Source organism: Pan troglodytes, chromosome 8, assembly GCF_028858775.2.
Source record: "Pan troglodytes isolate AG18354 chromosome 8, NHGRI_mPanTro3-v2.0_pri, whole genome shotgun sequence".
In the NCBI taxonomy this organism is placed as follows: Eukaryota; Metazoa; Chordata; class Mammalia; order Primates; family Hominidae; genus Pan; species Pan troglodytes.
The window spans coordinates 108,994,006-109,012,635 of record NC_072406.2 but is presented as its reverse complement, the minus strand read 5'-3'; the positions used below and the strand labels follow the sequence as shown (position 1 = coordinate 109,012,635).

General features: G+C 39.6%; 1 protein-coding gene across 50 annotated transcripts in view; it reads right to left on the bottom strand.

Moving 5' to 3' along the window:
* LCOR (ligand dependent nuclear receptor corepressor) overlaps window positions 1–18,630 on the bottom strand; it is a 155,142-nt gene that overhangs the window by 92,445 nt on the left and 44,067 nt on the right. For 4 of the 50 annotated variants that reach the window (XM_063780908.1, XM_063780932.1, XM_063780913.1 and 1 more), the window contains exons 3-4: window positions 9,172–9,477; window positions 7,734–7,826 (exon numbers count right to left, since the gene is read on the bottom strand). The exons of 38 other annotated variants lie outside the window; for them this stretch is intronic. Coding sequence is in view for 4 of the 12 variants with exons in the window: in XM_063780903.1 (XP_063636973.1) it covers window positions 7,734–7,968; window positions 9,172–9,186 (250 nt within the window). In the remaining 8 variants the exon portion in view is untranslated. Of the gene's footprint in view, window positions 1–7,733; window positions 7,989–8,977; window positions 9,478–18,630 lie in introns of those variants that run through there. 8 more of the 50 variants (XM_063780931.1, XM_063780935.1, XM_063780912.1 and 5 more) reach the window with 5 other exon arrangements.

Genomic DNA, 18,630 nt, shown 5'->3' with positions numbered 1-18,630 from the left:
TAAGAGATGTAGTGGTTAAGAATATGAATTACGAAGCCAGGTCACCTGGGTTCAAATATCTGATTCTCTTTTAAAAGCTCTATAACCTTGGACAATTTCTTTTCTTTTCTTTTTTTTTTTTTTTTTTTTTGAAACAGAGTCTTGCTCTGTCACCCAGGCTGGAGTGTAGTGGCGCGATCTTGGCTTACTGCAACCTCCACCTCCAGGGTTCAAGCAATTCTCCTGCCTCAGCCTCCCGAGTAGCTGGGACTACAGATGCCCACCACCATGCCCAGTTAGTTTTTGTATTTTTAGTAGAGACCAGGTTTCGCCATATTGGCCAGGCTGGTCTAGAACTCCTGACCTTGTGATCTGCCTGCATCGGCCTCCCAAAGTGCTGGGATTACAGGTGTGAGCCACTGTGCCTGGCCAAACCTTGGACAATTTGTCTTCTTCACACCTCACTTTCCTTGGCTATAAATTTATAACGTGATTAGACAAGTATTTGTAAATTATTTAGAATAGTATCTGAAAGCATATTAGAGATATTATAAAGTGCTAGGAAGCAAAGAAGGCAGAGAGGTTATGTTTTCAGTTTGTTAATGCCTCTTTTGTTCCCTATATGATTTAAAAGACTACATACAACAATAATTATAACTCTGTGTTGATGGACAAACAATGCATAAAGATTTATTGGAGGGGGGAGAGCTATGTAGCAGCAAAGTATTTTATATACTATTGAAACCAAGTTGTTATTAATTCAAAATAGACTGCTACAAATGAAGGTGTTAATTATAATCCCCAGGACAAACACTAAGAAAATAACTATTATGTAGTAAAATAAATGAGAAGGGAATCAAAATGGTACACTAGAAAATATGTAACACAAAAATCAGTCATGGAGGGCTTGAACAAAACTGATATAAGACAGACAGAAAGAAATATAAAATGGCAAATGTTCCTCCTTATCAGCAATTATATTACATGTAAATGGAGTAAAGCCTCCAATTAATAGGCAGAGATGGGCAGAATTAATTTAAAAAGCATTATCCAACAATATTCTGTACACAAGACATTTGCTTTAGATCCGAAGACACAAAGAGGTTGAAGGTGAAAGAAAAGAAAAAGCCCATGCGAACAGCAACCAAAAAAGAAATGGAGTGGCTATACTAGTATCAGATAAAATAGGCACTGCGATGGTCTAACTGTTGGAGTCCCCCCAAAAATTCATATGTTGAAATCCTATCACCTCCAAGGTGATAGGATTAAGAAGTGGGGCCTTTGGAAGGTGATTAGGAAAATAAGGGCAGTGTCCTCATAAATGGGATTAGTGCCCTTATAAAAGAGGCACCAAGAGAGATCCCTCATCCTTTTGTCATGTGAGAACATAGCAAAAAGACAGTCATCCATGAACCAGAAAGCGGCACCTCACCATACCAAATCTGTCTGTGTCTTGATCTTGAACTTCCCAGCCTCCAGAACTGTGGGAAATAATTTTTTTTATAAGCCACTTAGGCAGCCCAAGTGGACTAAGAAAGGCATTAAGACAAAACTACTTAAAAAGACAAAGGACATTATATAATGATAAGAGTCAATCAAGAACATTTAAGAATTAAAAACATATATGCCCCTAACAACACAGCCCCAAATTCTATGAAGCAAAAATTGACAGACTTGAAGGAAGAAATGTCTCAACAATAATAGCTAGAGACTTCAACACCCTACTTTCAATAATGGGTGGTACAACTAAGCAAAAGATACATAAGGAAAAAGAAGACTTAAACAACACTGTTAGGCAACTAGACCTAAAAGACATATGCAGAACACTCCAACCAACACCAGCAGAATACACATTCTTTTCAAGTGCACTGGAACATCCTCTAGGGCAACACGTTAGACCACAAAAAAACTTGCCGTAAATTTCAAAAGACTGAAATCACACAAAGTATCTTTTCCAACCACAATGCAATGAAGTTAGAAATCAGTAACAGGAAAACTGAAAAATTTACAAATATGTGGAAATTAAACAATACATTCTTAAATAGTTACTCAAAAAAGTAACTACAGGCTAGGTGCGGTGGCTCACACCTGTAATCCCAGCACTGTGGGAGGTCGAGGCAGGTGATCACCTGAGGTCAGGCGTTCGCAACTAGCCTGGCCAACATGGTAAAAACCTGTCTCTACTAAAAATACAAAAATTAGTTGGACATGGTGGCGTGCACCTGTAATCCCAGCTACTCAGGAGGCTGAGGCAGGAGAACTGCTTGAACCTGGGAGGCAGAAGTTGCAGTGAACAGAAATGACACCACTGCACTCCAGTGTGGGCGACAGAGACCCTGTCTCAAATTAAAAAAAAAAAAAAAAAAGAGTCAAGACAGAGTAAGACCCTGTCTCAAAAACAAAAAAAAAAAAAAAAAAAAAAGAGTCAGAAAAATCAGTATCAATGAACCCAAAATTTCTCGGAAAAAATCAATATTGACAAACCTTTAACTAGACAGACCAAGAAAAAAGAAGAGAGAAGATTCAATTTACTAAAATCAGGAATAAAACTGGGGACATCTTTACAATCTTATAGAAACAGAAAGGATTACAAGAGAATACCATGAACTACTGTATGCCAACAAATTAGATAATCTAGATGAATGGATAAACCTCTAGAAACTACCAAAACTGACTCAACTAAAAAACTGAAAAGACCTATAACAAGTATGAAAACTGTAATAAAACTTCCAACAAAAAAAACCCCAGGACCATATGGCTTCATTGGTGAATCCTACCAAACATTTAAAGAAGAACACCAATCCTTCCTCCAACTCTTCCAAAAAAAGAGAAAAGGGATGAATACTTCCAAACTCATCCCATAAATCTAGTATTACCCTGATAGCAAAGACAGACAACATCATAAGAAAACTACAGACCAATCTCCCTCACGAATAGAGACGCAAGAATCCTCAAGAAAATACTAGCAAACAAAATTTAGCAGCATATGACCATCCATCATGGAATTATCCCAGAGATGCAAGGCTGGTTCAACATACAAAAATCAATCAGTTGAAAAAAAGTCACCATATTAACAGAATAAAGCGGGGAAAAGAGAAACCTGATCATCTCAGTTGACATAGGAAAAGCACTGGACAAAGTCCAACACCTTTTCATGATAAAAACGCTCAACAATCTAGGAATAGAAAGGAGCTTTTTCATAACCCTGGTTATGAAACAGCTAACATACTCAATAGCAAAATACTGAAAGCTTTCCCCTAATATCAAAAATAAGGCAAGGATGTCTGCTCTTACCATTTCTACTCAACACTGTCTAGAAGTTCTAGCAAGGGTGGTTAGAAAAAAGAAAAAGAAATAAAAGGCATCCAAATTGGAAAGACGAAGTAAAACTACTTTTATAGATGACATGATTTTATATATACATAATTCTAAAGAATCTTTCAAAACACCACCATTAACCTAATAAACAGGTTCAGCAAGGTTGTAGAATACAAGATTAACATAAGAAAATCAGTTTTAGGCTGGGCAGGGGTGACTCACACTTACAGTCCTAGTGCTTTGGGGAAGTAGAGGTGAGAAGATTGCTTGAGGCCAGGAGTTTGAAATTAGCCTGCACAACACAGCCAGACCCCTTCTCTACAAAATATCTTAAAGGTTAGCCAGATGTGGTACGTAGTCCTAGACTGAGGTGAGAGGATCACTTCACTCCAGGAGTTCAAAGTTACACTGAACTAGGATCATGCCACTGCACTCCAGCTTGGGCGACACAGCGAGACTCCATCTCAAACAAAACAAAACAAAACAAAAAAACTACACGCATACAAAGAAAACAACGAGTGTTGGTAAAGGAAGTGAAGAAATGGGAGCCCTCACACATTGCTGGTGGGAATGCAAAACGGCGCAGATGCTCTGGAAAACAAGTTAGGTGTTTCTCAAAAAGTTAAAAATAGAATTACCAAATGACCCAGCATTCCACTCCTAAATATATACTCAAGAGAAATGAAAACAGGTGTTCAAACAAAAAGTCATACATGAATGTTCACAGCAGTATTGAACAGCAGCATTATTCATAATAACCTGACAGCGGAAACACTCAAATGTCCACCAACTAAAGAGTGGATAAACAAAATGGAGTACAGCCATCCAATGGAATATTATTCAACCATAAAAAAGAACTGTTAAGGACTCAAAGTTTATGTCACTCCCAAAATTCATGTTAACGCCCTAACCCCAGTGTGGCTATATTTGGAGATGAGGTCTCTAAGGAAGCAACAAAGATGAAATGAGGTCAGAAGGGTGGGTCCCTGATCTGACAGAATTAGTGTCCTTGTTAGGACAGAAACCAGAGAAGGTGCACACACGCTCAAGATCACTTGTGCTACCTCCCTGCATGAGCACAGAGAAACGGCTGTGTGGGGTTAAAGTGAGAAGGTAGCTACCTACAAGCCAGGAGGAGAGGCCTCAGCAGAAACCAACACTGCCGGACCTTGATCTGTACTTCCAGCCTTCAGAACTATAAGAAATAAGTATCTGTGGTTCAAGCCACTAAGCCTGTGGTATTTTGGTTATGGCAACCTGAGCTGACAACATGAATGAATACTGATACGTACAACATGGATGAACTTCAAAAATATGCTAAATGAAAGCCAGACACAAAAGGCCATATATTGTATGATTCCATTTATATGAAATGTCCAGAACAGGAAAATTCACAGACATAAAGGATATTATGGAGAAAATATGGAAATGGAAGTGACTATGTAATAGGTATGGTCTATCTTTTGGGAGGTGATCAAAATGCTATACAATTAGATAGTGGTAATGGTAGTACAACACTTTGAATATACTAAAAGCTCCTGAATTATACACACCTTAAAATGGCTCAAATGGTGAATTTTAGTTTTTTAAAAGGGAGTGAAACATCGGAAGATACAACTTGGATTACTCTCAAATACATGTTGAGTGAATGAAGCCCGTCTCAAATGGTTACACAGTGTATGATTCCATTTATATGACATTCTCTAAAAAACATAACTATAGCAAATGAATGGATCAGAGGCTGCCAGAGGTTTTGGGTGGGGCAATTAGAAAAGACAGCACAGGGAACTTTTTGAGGTCATGAAACTATTCTGTTTCTTAGTTGTGGTGTTGGGTATATAAATTTATACATGTGGTAAAATTCATACAACTGTACACAAAAATGGTCAGTTTTACTACAACTTAATTTAAAAAATAAAATTTCTCCTACAAAAAAAATCCATCAGTCTATTTTGCACTTGACCAATGTTTATTTGTAACATCATTACTGGTCATTTGGAAAGCATTAATTCACTGAGGTATGTGCATTTTCCATCACACAATGTAACACCAAAAAAAAATTACATTTGTTAATGTCACTATTGATCCTATCAGAAAGGTCTTTTAAGGGAAGTTCTCATGCCCACAGTAGCGGATTTAAGTTTTCCAATATTCTAATTTTTCTTGGAAGCTGAAATTGACAATATATACTGTTCTTTTTTTTTTTTTTTTTTTTTTTTTTTGAGACAGAGTCTTGCTCTGTCACCCAGGCTAGAGTGCAGTGGCATGATCTGGCTCACTGCAACCTCCGCCCACCGGGTTCAAGCGATTCTCCTGCCTCAGCCTCCTGAGTAGCTGGGATTACAGGCGGCCACCACCAGGCCTGGCGAATTTTTGTATTTTTAGTAGAGACAGGGTTTCACCATGTTGGCCAGGCTGGTCTCGAACTCCTAACCTCATGATCCGCCAACCTCGGCCTCCCAAAGTGCTGGGATTACAGGCGTGAGCCACCACACCTAGCCCACTTCATTCATTTTTAAGACAATGTTTGCTAAATACTGAAATCTGAATAACCACAGTTTGTCAGATATTCTTCCAAGTAAAATGGTATTCTACGAAAAAAGTAGGCCAGGTGTGGTGGTTCATGCCTGTAATCCCAGCACTTTGGGAGGTTGAGGCAGGTGGATCACCTGGATTCATGAGTTCAAGACCAGCCTGGCCAACATGGTGAAACGCTGTCTGTACTAAAAATACAAAAATTAGCTGGGTGTGGTGGTGAATGCCTGTAATCACAGCTACTCGGGAGGCTGAGGCAGAAGAATTGCTTGAACCCAGGAGGCAGAGGTTGCAGTGAGCTGAGATGGCGCCATTGCACTATAGCCTGGGTGAGAGTAAAACTCCGTCTCAATTAAAAAAAAAAAAAAGTAGCTAGTTTAGCTTGCAACTCAATCACATAAGTGCTTTTATGCATATTTTCCATTGCATTGCATAGAATATTAACGAGACCCAAGGCTCATGATTAAATAGTTTTTTTTTTTTTTTTTTTTGAGACGGAATCTCACTCTGTTGCCCAGGCTGGAGTGCAGTGGCGTGATCTTGGCTCACTGCAGGCTCCACCTCCCAGGTTCACGCCATTCTCCTGCCTCAGCCTCCCAAGTAGCTGGGACTACAGGCGCCCGCCACGACGCCCGGCTAATTTTTTGTATTTTTAGTAGAGACGGGGTTTCACCATGTTAGGATGGTCTCGATCTCCTGACCTCGTGATCCACCCACCTCGGCCTCCCAAAGTGCTGGGATTACAAGCGTGAGCCACCGTGCCCGGCCAAAGTAGTATATTTTCACTGTTTCATTGTGGGCATTCTTAGGTTAAAACTGGCACATGCTCTGAGTGCAAGGCAGTGAAAGACTACAATATCTACTATAAAAGTTTGGTGCCACTGTCTTAATTTGTGGACCAGAGCAATTTTACCCATCATCACTCCTTCCATATCAGAACAACTGTCAACACAGTGCAAAGGGGAAATGACACCTTAATATCATCATGAAAAGAATTCTGACCTTTCTGATCCCTAAGAGTCTCAGGAACCACCAGGGGCCCAGGGACCACACCTCAGAGACTCTGAAGGATCAAATCAATCCATTTTTGTCACAGTTTTCTTGCTCTATTTATTAAAGTTACAACTAATAGTTACATTTTCAGAATAGTGTAGCATATCTTTAGGTCCCAATTTGCTGAGTAAAAGAATATAAAGTTATATGATTAGAATACTGGTTTAAAGATAGGAATAAATGGGTACTTTTGACTGGAGATGTGTAAGCAGTAGGATACCTCAGTATCTAGTCTAATTATTCCAAGTGCTCAGGAAAAGATGTAGAGTTTACAGATGGCATTAAAGATTAGACAAACAATCCAGTAAAATTTCTTAAGGTTGAGTAAGTATAAGGTCATGCCATTTAAGGAAAAAACAACCCAAATTAGATTTATATAAAGACCCTAAGCAATCAGCAAGTCCTAGGTGGTGGTGTATATTCTTCTCTGAATCTACAATTATTACAAAGAATGTCATTACAGCTAAAAGAGAATACTATAAGTTGTTGAACGTTTTTGGGAATAATATTATAAACTAAATAGTATGAGTTAAGAATCCCTAATCGGAAAATCTGAAATCCAAAATACTCCAAAATCTGAAACTTTTTTAGCATGGTCATGATCCTCAAAGGAAATGCTCATTGGAGGATTTCGGATTAGAAATGCTAAACTGGTAAGCATAACTCAAATATTCCAAAATCCAAAATAATTCTGGTTCCAAGCATTTGGGATAAGAGACACTCAACCTGTATATCTCTTACGTGGTGATGAACTGATTACTAAAGTTCTGAGTGCACTTCAACAAAGCAAATATAAAGGACTAGAATGATGTATGACAAAGTCTTTAGCCAGGTACGGTGGCTCATACCTGTAATCCCAGCACTTTGAGAGGCCAAGTGGGGCAGATCACTTGAAGCGAGGAGCTCGAGACCAGCCTGGCCAACATGGTGAAACCTCGTCTCTACTAGAAATAAAAAAATTAGCAGGACATGGTGGTGCATGCCCGTAGTCCCAGCTACTCGGGAGGCTGAGGCACAAGAATCGCTTGAACCTGGGAGGCGGAGGTTGCAGTGAGCTGAGATTGCACCACTGCACTCCAGACTCTGTCTCAAAAAACAAACACAATCTTTAAAATCATTAAGGGAAACATATCAAGAAATATTAAAACGGGGTACCCTTTTTAACAAAAATATAAAATCAAATCTAAAGTATCCCATAATTAGAACTTTAAGTAAAACCTGACCAACCCAAATTATCTTTTTTTTTTTCTTTTCGGTTCATCCTGAACAACCCAAATTCTTAACTGAAATCCTTTTTAAAAAAACATTTAGCCAGGTGAGGTGGCTCACACCTGTAATCTCAGCACTTTGGGAGGCAGAGGCAGGAATCACTTGAGCCCAGGAGTTTGAGATCAGCTTGGGCAACACAGGAAGACCTTGACTCTACTAAAAAAAAAAAAAATTCAATTAGCCAGGAGCAGTGGCACTGGCCTGTGATCCCAGCTACTTGGGAGGCTGAGGCAGGAGGGTCGCTAGGGCCTGGGAGGTCAAGGGTACAGTGAGCCGTGATCATGCCACTGCACTCCAGCCTGGGAAACAGAGTGAAACCCTGTCTCAAAAAAACGAAAACAAAAACAAAAACAAAACCTAATTAACATCCTAATGCTAAAAGAGAAACAAATGACAAGTCAACAAACGATTAAGAATGCAATTTTTAAAAACATGCTTTGTTACATTCTAAGCTCAAAACACATTGGGTACAAATCTGAAAACTTTACTATTTTCAAATGAGAAGTGATGTTCTAAATAACTGTAAAGCACTGCATTTCCGTAAATTAAGTATATACTAAAGCCAAAATAATGTGGTATTTATTTAACGGCATTTTCCCAAAAGGTCTATAAATAGATTTACAGGAAACTTCCAGTTGAACAGTGATAGGTTTATTGGTGGGACCAAACTATTCAGAGAAGTATGTGAAGACAACTTAAAAGTCTTATTACTATATATAATGGATAAAATATGTGATAAGTGCACACGTATACCCACTCCCCTCCCCAACAAACACACACATCAAGCTAAGCTGAAAAGGTAGGTAGGAAATGCCTCACGTACCAGAAATGAAGAATCTGGAGGACAGAGCTGAGAGTGCACTGATTAATATGGGTAACATGCTGTGTTACCCATGTATTAAAACCAACTTGGGTTTTAATACATATGCAGGGGCAGAAGGGCCTTAAGAAATGAAACTGAGACTCTCGCATAAAGGCTAAGACCCTAGACCTTACTCAAAAGTGTGGTCCACTGACCTGCAATATCAGCATCGGGCAGCTTGTTCCACAGAAATGTAAATTCTTATACCTCAACCCAGACCTAATCAATCAGAATATCTGGAAATGGTATTCAAGAATCTTAGTTTTAACAAGCTTTCCAGGTGATTCTTATGTTTACTGAAGTTTGAGAAGTGCTGTCCTAGAGACACTGCACCCCCAGGTGCAGAAAGGATTGACTGGGGAGGGGGGATATCCAAACACTGGCAAAGGAAGTTCTTCTCTTCCGAGGTACAGAGAAAGGATGACAGTCTTGCTGGACAAAGTGAACCCCTTGCTTATGCCCTGCAAAAGAATCCAAAGATACTACTTTAGCGTTTTCAAATATGTTGCTCCCAGGATCACTTTATACTCTTAAAAATTACTGAAACCGCTAAAGACCTTTTGTTTATGTAAATTATATCTATTGCTATTTGCTATATTTGAAATTAAAACAGAAAATGGACTCACATTCCATTAGCTGTCAGAGTGATGGTATAATTACATACCATAACCTCTGGAAAACTTCACTAGTGAGAGAATGAAGAGTGAAAGGCAGATAACAGCTTAGTATAATTATTATGAAAATAGTTTTGACCTCCTGAATCTTCAGAAGTCCCTGAACTTGTATAATTTATGCAAAATTATTACAAATGAGGTGAATTATTATATATTTAACAGTATAAACATTTGAAATACGTTATATGGTATATGTAATAACCATATATTATTGTATCTGTGAGCTATCTATATCACTGTTTTAAAAAATCCATTATTTAAGAAACGTCCACTCTTGATTTAGCCATTACACAATGTACACATGTATCAAAACATGTTGGACACCACAAATATGTACAGTTTTTGTCAATTAAAATAATTCATTAATTAAAAAGAAACTACCATTCAAGAGAATGAGAAGGTAAACCACAGACTGGGAAATAAATATCTGCAAAAGACATCTGATAAAGGCCTGTTATTCAAAATATACACAAGATTCTTAAAATTCAACAATAGGAAGACAATCTGACTGAAAATGGGCAAAAGACCTCCACAAACACCTCATCAAAGACATACAGAAGGCAAGTAAGCATATGAAAGCTCAACATTATATGTCAGCAGGGAACTGCAAGTTGAAACAACAATGAGATACAACCATGCAACTATCAGATGGCCAAAATCCAGAACACGGACAACACCAAATGCTGGTGAAAACATGGGGCAACAGAACTCTCAGAAATGCGAAATTGTACAACCACTTTGGAAGACTGTTAGTTTCTTACAAAATTAAACATACTCTTATCATATGATACAGCAATTGCACTTCTTGGTAATTACTCAAATAAAATGAAAACATGTCCACATAAAAACCTGCACACAGGCTGGGGCAGTGGCTCATGCCTGTAATCCCAGCACTTTGGGAGGCCAAGGCAGGCAGATCGTCTGAGGTTGGAGTTCAAGACCAGTGTGACCAACATGGTGAAACCCCATCTCTACTAAAAATACAAAAATTAGCTGGGGGTGGTGGCACGCGCCTGTAATCCCAGCTACTCAGGAGGCTGAGGCAGAATTGCTTGAACCTGGGAGGTGGAGGTTGCAGTGAGCCAAGATCGTGCCACTGCACTCCAGGCTGAACAACAACATGAGATTCTGTCTCAACAACAACAACAAAAGAAAAACCTGCACACAAATTTTATAGTGGCTTTATTTATAACTGTCAAAACTTGAAGCAACTAAGATGTCTGGTAGTACGTGAATGGATAAACGATACATCTAGACACTGCTAAAAAGAAATGAACTATCAAGCCATAAAGAGACATGGAGTAATACGCATTAAAGAAGTGTATTACTAAGTGAAAGAAGCCAAGCTGAAAAGGCTACATACTATAGGATTCCAACTATGGAAAATTCTGGAAAAGACAAAACTATGGCGACAGTAGAAAGACCAGTGGTTGCCAGAGTTAGGCAAGAGGAAGGATAAACAGGCAGAGCACAGAGGATTTTTAAGCAGTTTAACTATTCTGTACATCACTACAATGGTCAACACGTGTCAAAACCCATAGAATATACAACACCAATAGTGAAACCTAATATAAATTATGGACTTTGGATGATAATGACGTGTCATCGTAGGTTCACCAACTATAATAAATGTACCACTGTAGTATGGAGAAGTCAACAGAGGAGGAGAGCTGTACATGTGTGGGAGCAAGGGGTATATAGGAACACTACTTTCTGCTCAATTTTGCTGTGAAACTAAAATTACTCTAGAAATAAAGTTTATTAACTAAAAAATCCCACCACTACTCATCAAGGTTTAGTGTTGTATCAAAGAAAAATATCTACAATTATCTGAAAGGCTATTTTAATATTTTCCAACAACCTTTCTGTATCAGGCTGGATTTTCGTGACATACTTCAACCAAAATAACATATGCAACAGTTGAATGAAAAAGCAGATATAAGAATTCAGTTACCTTCTGTTAACCCATACATTAAAGAAATGTGCAAAAAAGGTAAAAGCAATGCCCCTTTTCCCACTTATTTTTTTGTTTTGGGAAACAACAATTTTTCATTAATATGTTGTTTAACATGTTAAGAGGTTATTAGTTCGAATAATTAATACAATAACTCTTCAAAGAGCTCAATAATTTTTAAGAGGTCCTGAGACCAAAAAGTCTGAGAGCTGCTTATCTAGGACAACAAAACTCAAATGAATAGCAATTAGAGGAAGCTAGAAGAAGACAGAGCCAGTACATCAACTAAAAACAAATAAGTCAATGTTATCCAAAGAAGAGACAGACTAAGAGAAATAGTGAATTATCAAACACTGAAAAGTGGTAAAACAATGGAAGACAGATTACATGGCTTTTAAGAGGATATTTCCACCACAACAATCTATAAAATATCATGGTACCACAAATATTGGCTAATATTCTCAATTAAAATAACATTGCTTTGGCTGGGCATGGTGGCTCACGCCTGTAATACCAACACTTTGGGAGGCTGAGATGGGTGGATCACCTGAGGACAGGAGTTTAAGACCAGCCTGGCCAACATGGTGAAAACCCGTCTCCACTAAAAATACAAAAAATAGCCGGGCGTGGTGGCAGGCACCTGTAATCCCAGTTACTTGGGAGGTTGAGGGAGGAGAATTGCTTGAACCCAGGAGGCAGAGGTTGCAGTGAGCTGAGATTGCGCCACTGCACTCCAGCCTGGGCTACAAGAACAAAACTCCATCTCAAAAAAAAAAACAAAAAACAACAACAAAAAAATCGCTTTATATCACAAAGCCAGGACTTGATATCTGCCACATTCACAGAGCAACAGCATATATTACCATTTTATATTACATATTAAGTATGTTAAAATACCAGTTAACCATCATTAAACTGTATTCTAAAACTTGACATTCATTACTTTGTGTAATCTTCACAACAATTCTGAGATAGGTACTATTACTATCTCCCATTTAGAGTCAGATAATGAGGCCAAACAGTTACCAAAGGAGAGAGGCTGGGATTCAAATCTACGTACTCTCCTCTCCAGGAGAGTCAGACAAACCTTTTCTGTAAAAGGCCAGATAATAAATATTTCAGGTGTTGCAGACCATATACAATCTCTGTCCCCACTTCACGAAAAACCACCCTTAGCTCTTGAGACTTACAAAAACAGACCAGTCAAAATGAGCCTAACCAGGCTGTCTGAGAGAATTAAGTTCAAATGCACTAAGACATCCATTGTATGTAATGAATTTATTTTTCTTATGCATCTTCAATATTAGTTATATTTGATTCTTGAAAGACTTGACAGTCACTCAAACTGCGTTCAGTGGTTCACCTACGTTCAATATGAGAAACAAATATCAACTGTTACATCTTGGCTATCTGGAAAAATACGATTGTGTATTTTTTCTAAAATTGTACTGATGACTCATTAATGCCAACAAAGAGAAGCAGAATTAAATCATATAGTGTTGCTCTATATTTATGTGGTCCCCATTAAGAAGACAGATAACCGGCCACGTGTGGTGGCTCACGCCTGTAATGTCAACAATTTGGGAGACTGAGGTAGGAGGATTACCTGAGGTCAGGAGTTTGTGACCAGTCTCGCCAACATGGCAAAACCCCATCTCTACTACAAATACAACAATTAGCCAGGCATGGTGGCATGTGCCTGTAATCCCAGCTACTCAGGAGGGTAAGGCACGAGAATTGCTTGAACCCGGAAGGTGGAGGTTGCAGTGAGCCAAGACTGCACTACTGCACTCCAGCCTGGATGACAGAGTGAGACTCCTCCCAAAACAAAACAAAACAAAACAAAAAACAAGGAATATAGATAACCTAAACAAGATGGCCTTAAAATATATTTTCTCAATGCTAGAAGGCCACCATTATCATCACGTTTGTAGTCTCACTATGCCCTCCAGGGAAAACCAATGATATAAAACACTTTGCAAAGTTACATTATTTCAAACTGACAGCTCTAAAGGTCACTGACATTATTAAAGAGGAGTGTGTACTAAAAAGCTACACTGCCTTTTGGGGCAATATCAGTTTAAACCAAATAGAGCAAAACCAATACCTGAATGCAAAAGACCAGCCAGATCCTTAAGGATTTTCAGTATTAACAGTGAAGCAACTGAAGCAACATTAAATAGGGGAAATATATGAAACACCCTTAATCCACAAATCCCAAACCAATACTTCTTGTAACATGCCAGACATGCAAACAGAATCATAAAGATACAGTATCGGCCGGGCGCGGTGGCTCACACCTGTAATCCCAGCACTTTGGGAGGCCGAGGTGGGCAGATTACTTGAGGCTAGGAGTTCAACACCAGCCTGGCCAATATGGCGAAACCCCGCCTCTACTAAATACACAAAAATTAGCTGGGCGTGGTGGCACACGCCTGTAATCCTAGCACACTCAGGAGGCTGAGGCATGAGAAAAGCTTGAACCCAGGAAGCAGAGGTTGCAGTGCGCCAACGTCGCGCACTGCACTCGAGCCTGGGCGACAGAGTGAGATGAGAGTCTGTCGCAAAAAAAACACAAAACAAAACAAAACAAAAAGATGCAGTATTAATATATAGTCTCCAACTTAGATAACCATTACATTTCAGAAGGTCTCATAAAATCTTGCCTAAGAGCACCATGAGATATAATTTCTACGACTCTTCTACCAGCACTAACAGTCTTACTGTTTTTTATATTATGAAAATAACTATGATTTTTAAAGCTACAGAAGTACTCATTAGCCACAAACTCTGTGTGGAGATGGCTTGGAATAAGCTTCTGGCTTTTGCTTGAATCCTCACTCTCCATTCATGACTACAATAAAATAACAGGAAATAATAAAAAGGAAAGCAGCACTGCACAGTGGTTTAGAATGTGAACTCTTGAAGCACTGAGGTTCAAGGGGTGGGTTCAAGTCCTAGTTCTACCTTTTCTAGCTGTGTGGTCTTGGGCAAGTTCCTTAATTTCTTTGTGCTTCATCTGTGAATCATGTATGACAATATATCTCACCGTTTTTATTAGGACTAAATAAATTGATATTTAAAAAATTAAATAGTATTCAGCATATAGTGGGTGTTATATACACATCTTAAATGGAAAAGCAAAATAAAGGCCAGGCGTGGTGGCTCAAGACTGTAATCCCAGCACTTTGGGAGGTCAAGGCAGGCGAATCGCTTGAGCTCAGGAGTTCGAGACCAGCCTGGGCAACATGGCAAGACCCTGTCTCTACAACAAATACAACATTAGCTGGGTGTGGTGGTGTGAGCCTGTAGTCCCAGCTACTTGGGAGGCTGAAGTGAATGGGAAGATCGCTTGAGCCTGGGAGGTCACTGCTGCAGTGAGCTGTGACTGCATCGCTGCACTACAGCTTGCAACAGAGCCAGACACTGTCAGAAGAGGGGAGGGGAGGGGAGGGGAGAAGAGAGAAGGAAAAACAAAACAAAACACAATACAAAAACATCAAGTTGACGAAATGAGAAATCATGGTTAATGAACAATATGAGTCTGACAATGAAAGGCCATCTCATGACAGCTTTCTCATACCCTTGGAACTTAGTATTCAGCAATATTATGCTCACAGACAGTACCTACTACGTGGAAGGTAGTCAAAACTGAATTCTTTATTGTCTCCAAACCTGTGCCACCCAGTCTCCTCCTTCTTGGTTAATGGCAACTCTAAACTTTCAGTTGCTTAAACCAAAAACTTTAGAGTCCTCCTAATCTCCTTTCTTTAATCCTCCTTTTCTCTCTTCTCACTTTCCACATTAATCTATTAGCAAAGTCTGTTAGATCTATCAATCTAATATATTTACAGTCCTAATCACTTCTGTCCTCTACTAGTATCTGGTATGAGCAACCTTCATCTCTCACCTGGATTGATGCAATAGCTTCCAGCTTGGTCTATGTGTCAATTCTGCTCCCAGCACTCCTGGCCAATTATCAACATAGCAACCAGTTAGTTTGCTAAAACTAAGCCATATTTCATCCTGTCAACTCTCCTGCTCAAACGCCTACAATGCTGCTGATTTTGCTCAGAGTAAAAGTGGAAGTTGTCACAATGGCCTATACACCTTACGTGGTCTGCATTGTTACTTTTCTACACTTTTCAATGTACTAGCATATACTGATAATCTGCCTGGAACAATTACTGTACATGGATGCAAAATAGTACTCTCTCTCATTTTTCTTAACTAAATTATTCAATGAAAAGCTTTCCACTGTTAACTATTTGATTACCTTGTAATACATTTTGTAGGTGATAGGATAAATGCTTCATTCTTCTCCTATTATAAATTTTCAGGTCGGGCGCAGTGGCTCACGCCTGTAATCCCAACACTTTGGGAGGCCGAGGCAGGCGGATCACGAGGTCAGGAGATCGAGACCATCCTGGCTAATGCGGTGAAACCCCGTCTCTACTAAAAATACAAAAAATTAGCTGGGCATGGTGGCGGGCGCCTGTAGTCCCAGCTACTCAAAAGGCTGAGGCAGGAGAATGGCGTGAACCCGGGAGGCAGAGCTTGCAGTGAGCTGAGACTGTACCACTGCACTCCAGCATGGGTGACAGAGCGAGACTCCGTCTCAAAAAAAAAAAAAAAAAAAATTCAGAAAAATGAGTTGACACCCTTGCAATCTCCAAAGATGATCAATAAGTTATTTTTATTTTACTTATTTTTTTGAGACGGGATCTCACTCACTCACCCAGGCTGGAGTGCAGTGTCATGATCACAGCTCACTGCAGCCACGACTTCCCAGGCTCAAGTGATCCTCCCACCTCAGCCTCCCAAGTACTGGGACTACAGACATGTATCACCACATTCAGCTAATTTTTGAATGTTCTGCAGAGATAGGGTTTTCACCATGTTGCCCAGTCTGGTCTTGAACTCCTGAGCTCAAGCAATTTGTCCACCTCTGCCTCCCAAAGTGCTTGAATTACAGGCATGAGCCACCGCACCTGGCCTATTTTTAAAGTATCATTATGAACTCCTGGATTTTTGTTGATTTGATATAGTTAAATCCATTGTAGCCATTTTTTTAAGATAGTTTATTTTCCATCTTAGGCCAGTGAGAGCACACAAGATGGCCCCTGGGTCCTTTGGATGCCTCAACTTAGCCAATACACAATAGGCAAAAGATTTTACCTTGATGTTTAAATTTGCAACTCCTTCATTATAATAATGACTGAACAATTTTTATATACATCTGTTGGCCAGGTGCAGTGGCTCACGCCTGTAATCCCTGCACTTTGGGAGGCCGAGGCAGGTGGATCACCTGAGGTCAGGAGTTCGAGACCAACCTGGCCAACATAATGAAACCCTGTCTCTACTAAAAATACAAGAAATTAGCCGGGTGTGGTGACAGGCACCTGTAAGCAATCCCAGCTACTTGGGAGGCCTGAGGCAGGAGAATCACTGAAGCCGGGAGGCGGAGATTGCAGTGAACTGAGATCGCACCACTGCACTCTAGCCTGGGCAACAAGAGCGAAACTCCGTCTCAAAAGGAAAAAAAAAGCCTATGAGCTTTTTAATTCTTTGTGAACTGCCTATTCATTGCCTTGTCCGTATTTTCTAATGAGTCATTAATCTTTTCTACTTTCTGAATATTAAGAGTTCATTCTAATATATAGCAGAAAGTTATGTATTAATAAAAGCTGCCATCTTTTTTCTCTATTTGCTTTTTAATTATATGGCTTTTGTCATATAAAGTATTTAATTTTTATATAAACCATTTCCTTTATAATTTAAAGGCCTTTCCCATTTCAATATGTGCTATAGTTTGAATGTATCCCCAAATTTCATGTGTCGAGAAATTAATCCCCAAATTCATATGTTTATGGTATTTGGAAGTAGGGCCTTTGGAAAGTAATTAGGATTAAGTAAGGTCATCAGGGTGGGGTCCCCATGATGGGAATAGGGGCTTTTAAGAAGGGGAAGACAGACCTGAGCTGGCACTCTTGCTCTCTCCCATGAGGTGCCCTCTATCATCAGAGGCAAAAAGGCCCTCATCAGATATGGCTCCTCAACCTTGGACTTCCCAGACTTCACAGCTATTAAGAAATCAATGTCTTTTCTTTATATATTACCCAGTCTCAGGTATTCTGTCATAGCAACAGAAAATGAACTAAGACAATATGATAGGGGAAAAAATTGTCTATGTTGCTTCTACTTCTTTTATTATTATTTTTTTTTAATGTTTAAGTCTCTGACCCAGCCAGATATAATTAGCTATTTATAAGTTGGTCTTTTACCAGTAGAATCTGGGATCTCTGAAAGCAAGATCTTACTAATTTTGTGCCTCCTACCAGTGGACCATGTGTGTTTTTTGTTGTTGTTTTCTGAGACAGGGTCTCTCTTTGTTGCCCAGGCTGGAGTGCAGTGGTGCAAACACAGCTCACTGCAGCCTCAATGAACCTCCTGTGCTCAAGCAATTCTCCCACCTCAGCCTCCCAAGTAGCTGGGACTATACAGGCACCCCACCACACCCAGCTAACTCTTATATTTTTTGTAGAGACACGGTTTCACCACGTTGCCCAGGTTGGTCTCTAACTCCTGAGCTCAAACGACTGGCCCACCTCAGCCTCCCAAAGAGCTGGGATTACAGGCGTGGGCCACCAAACCTGGCCCATGTGTTTTCAAACACGTGGTTTGAAGAAGGCAGTGGTGATGATGAACAATCAAAAATCCTATTTCCTCTGCTCTTAAACTAGGGCAGCTGAATCCTACTGAACTTTAACCACTGCAGAAAAAGGGGCAACACAGGATGAGAGTAAGGGAGAAAAAAACTATGTTCTGTTTTATACTAGATATTATTATTTTTTTTTTTTTTTATTTGAGACAGAGTCTCGCTCTGTCGCCCAGGCTGGAGTACAGTGGCCCACTGCAAGCTCTGCCTCCTGGGTTCATGCCATTCTCCTGCCTCAGCCTCACGAGTAGCTGGGACAACAGGCACC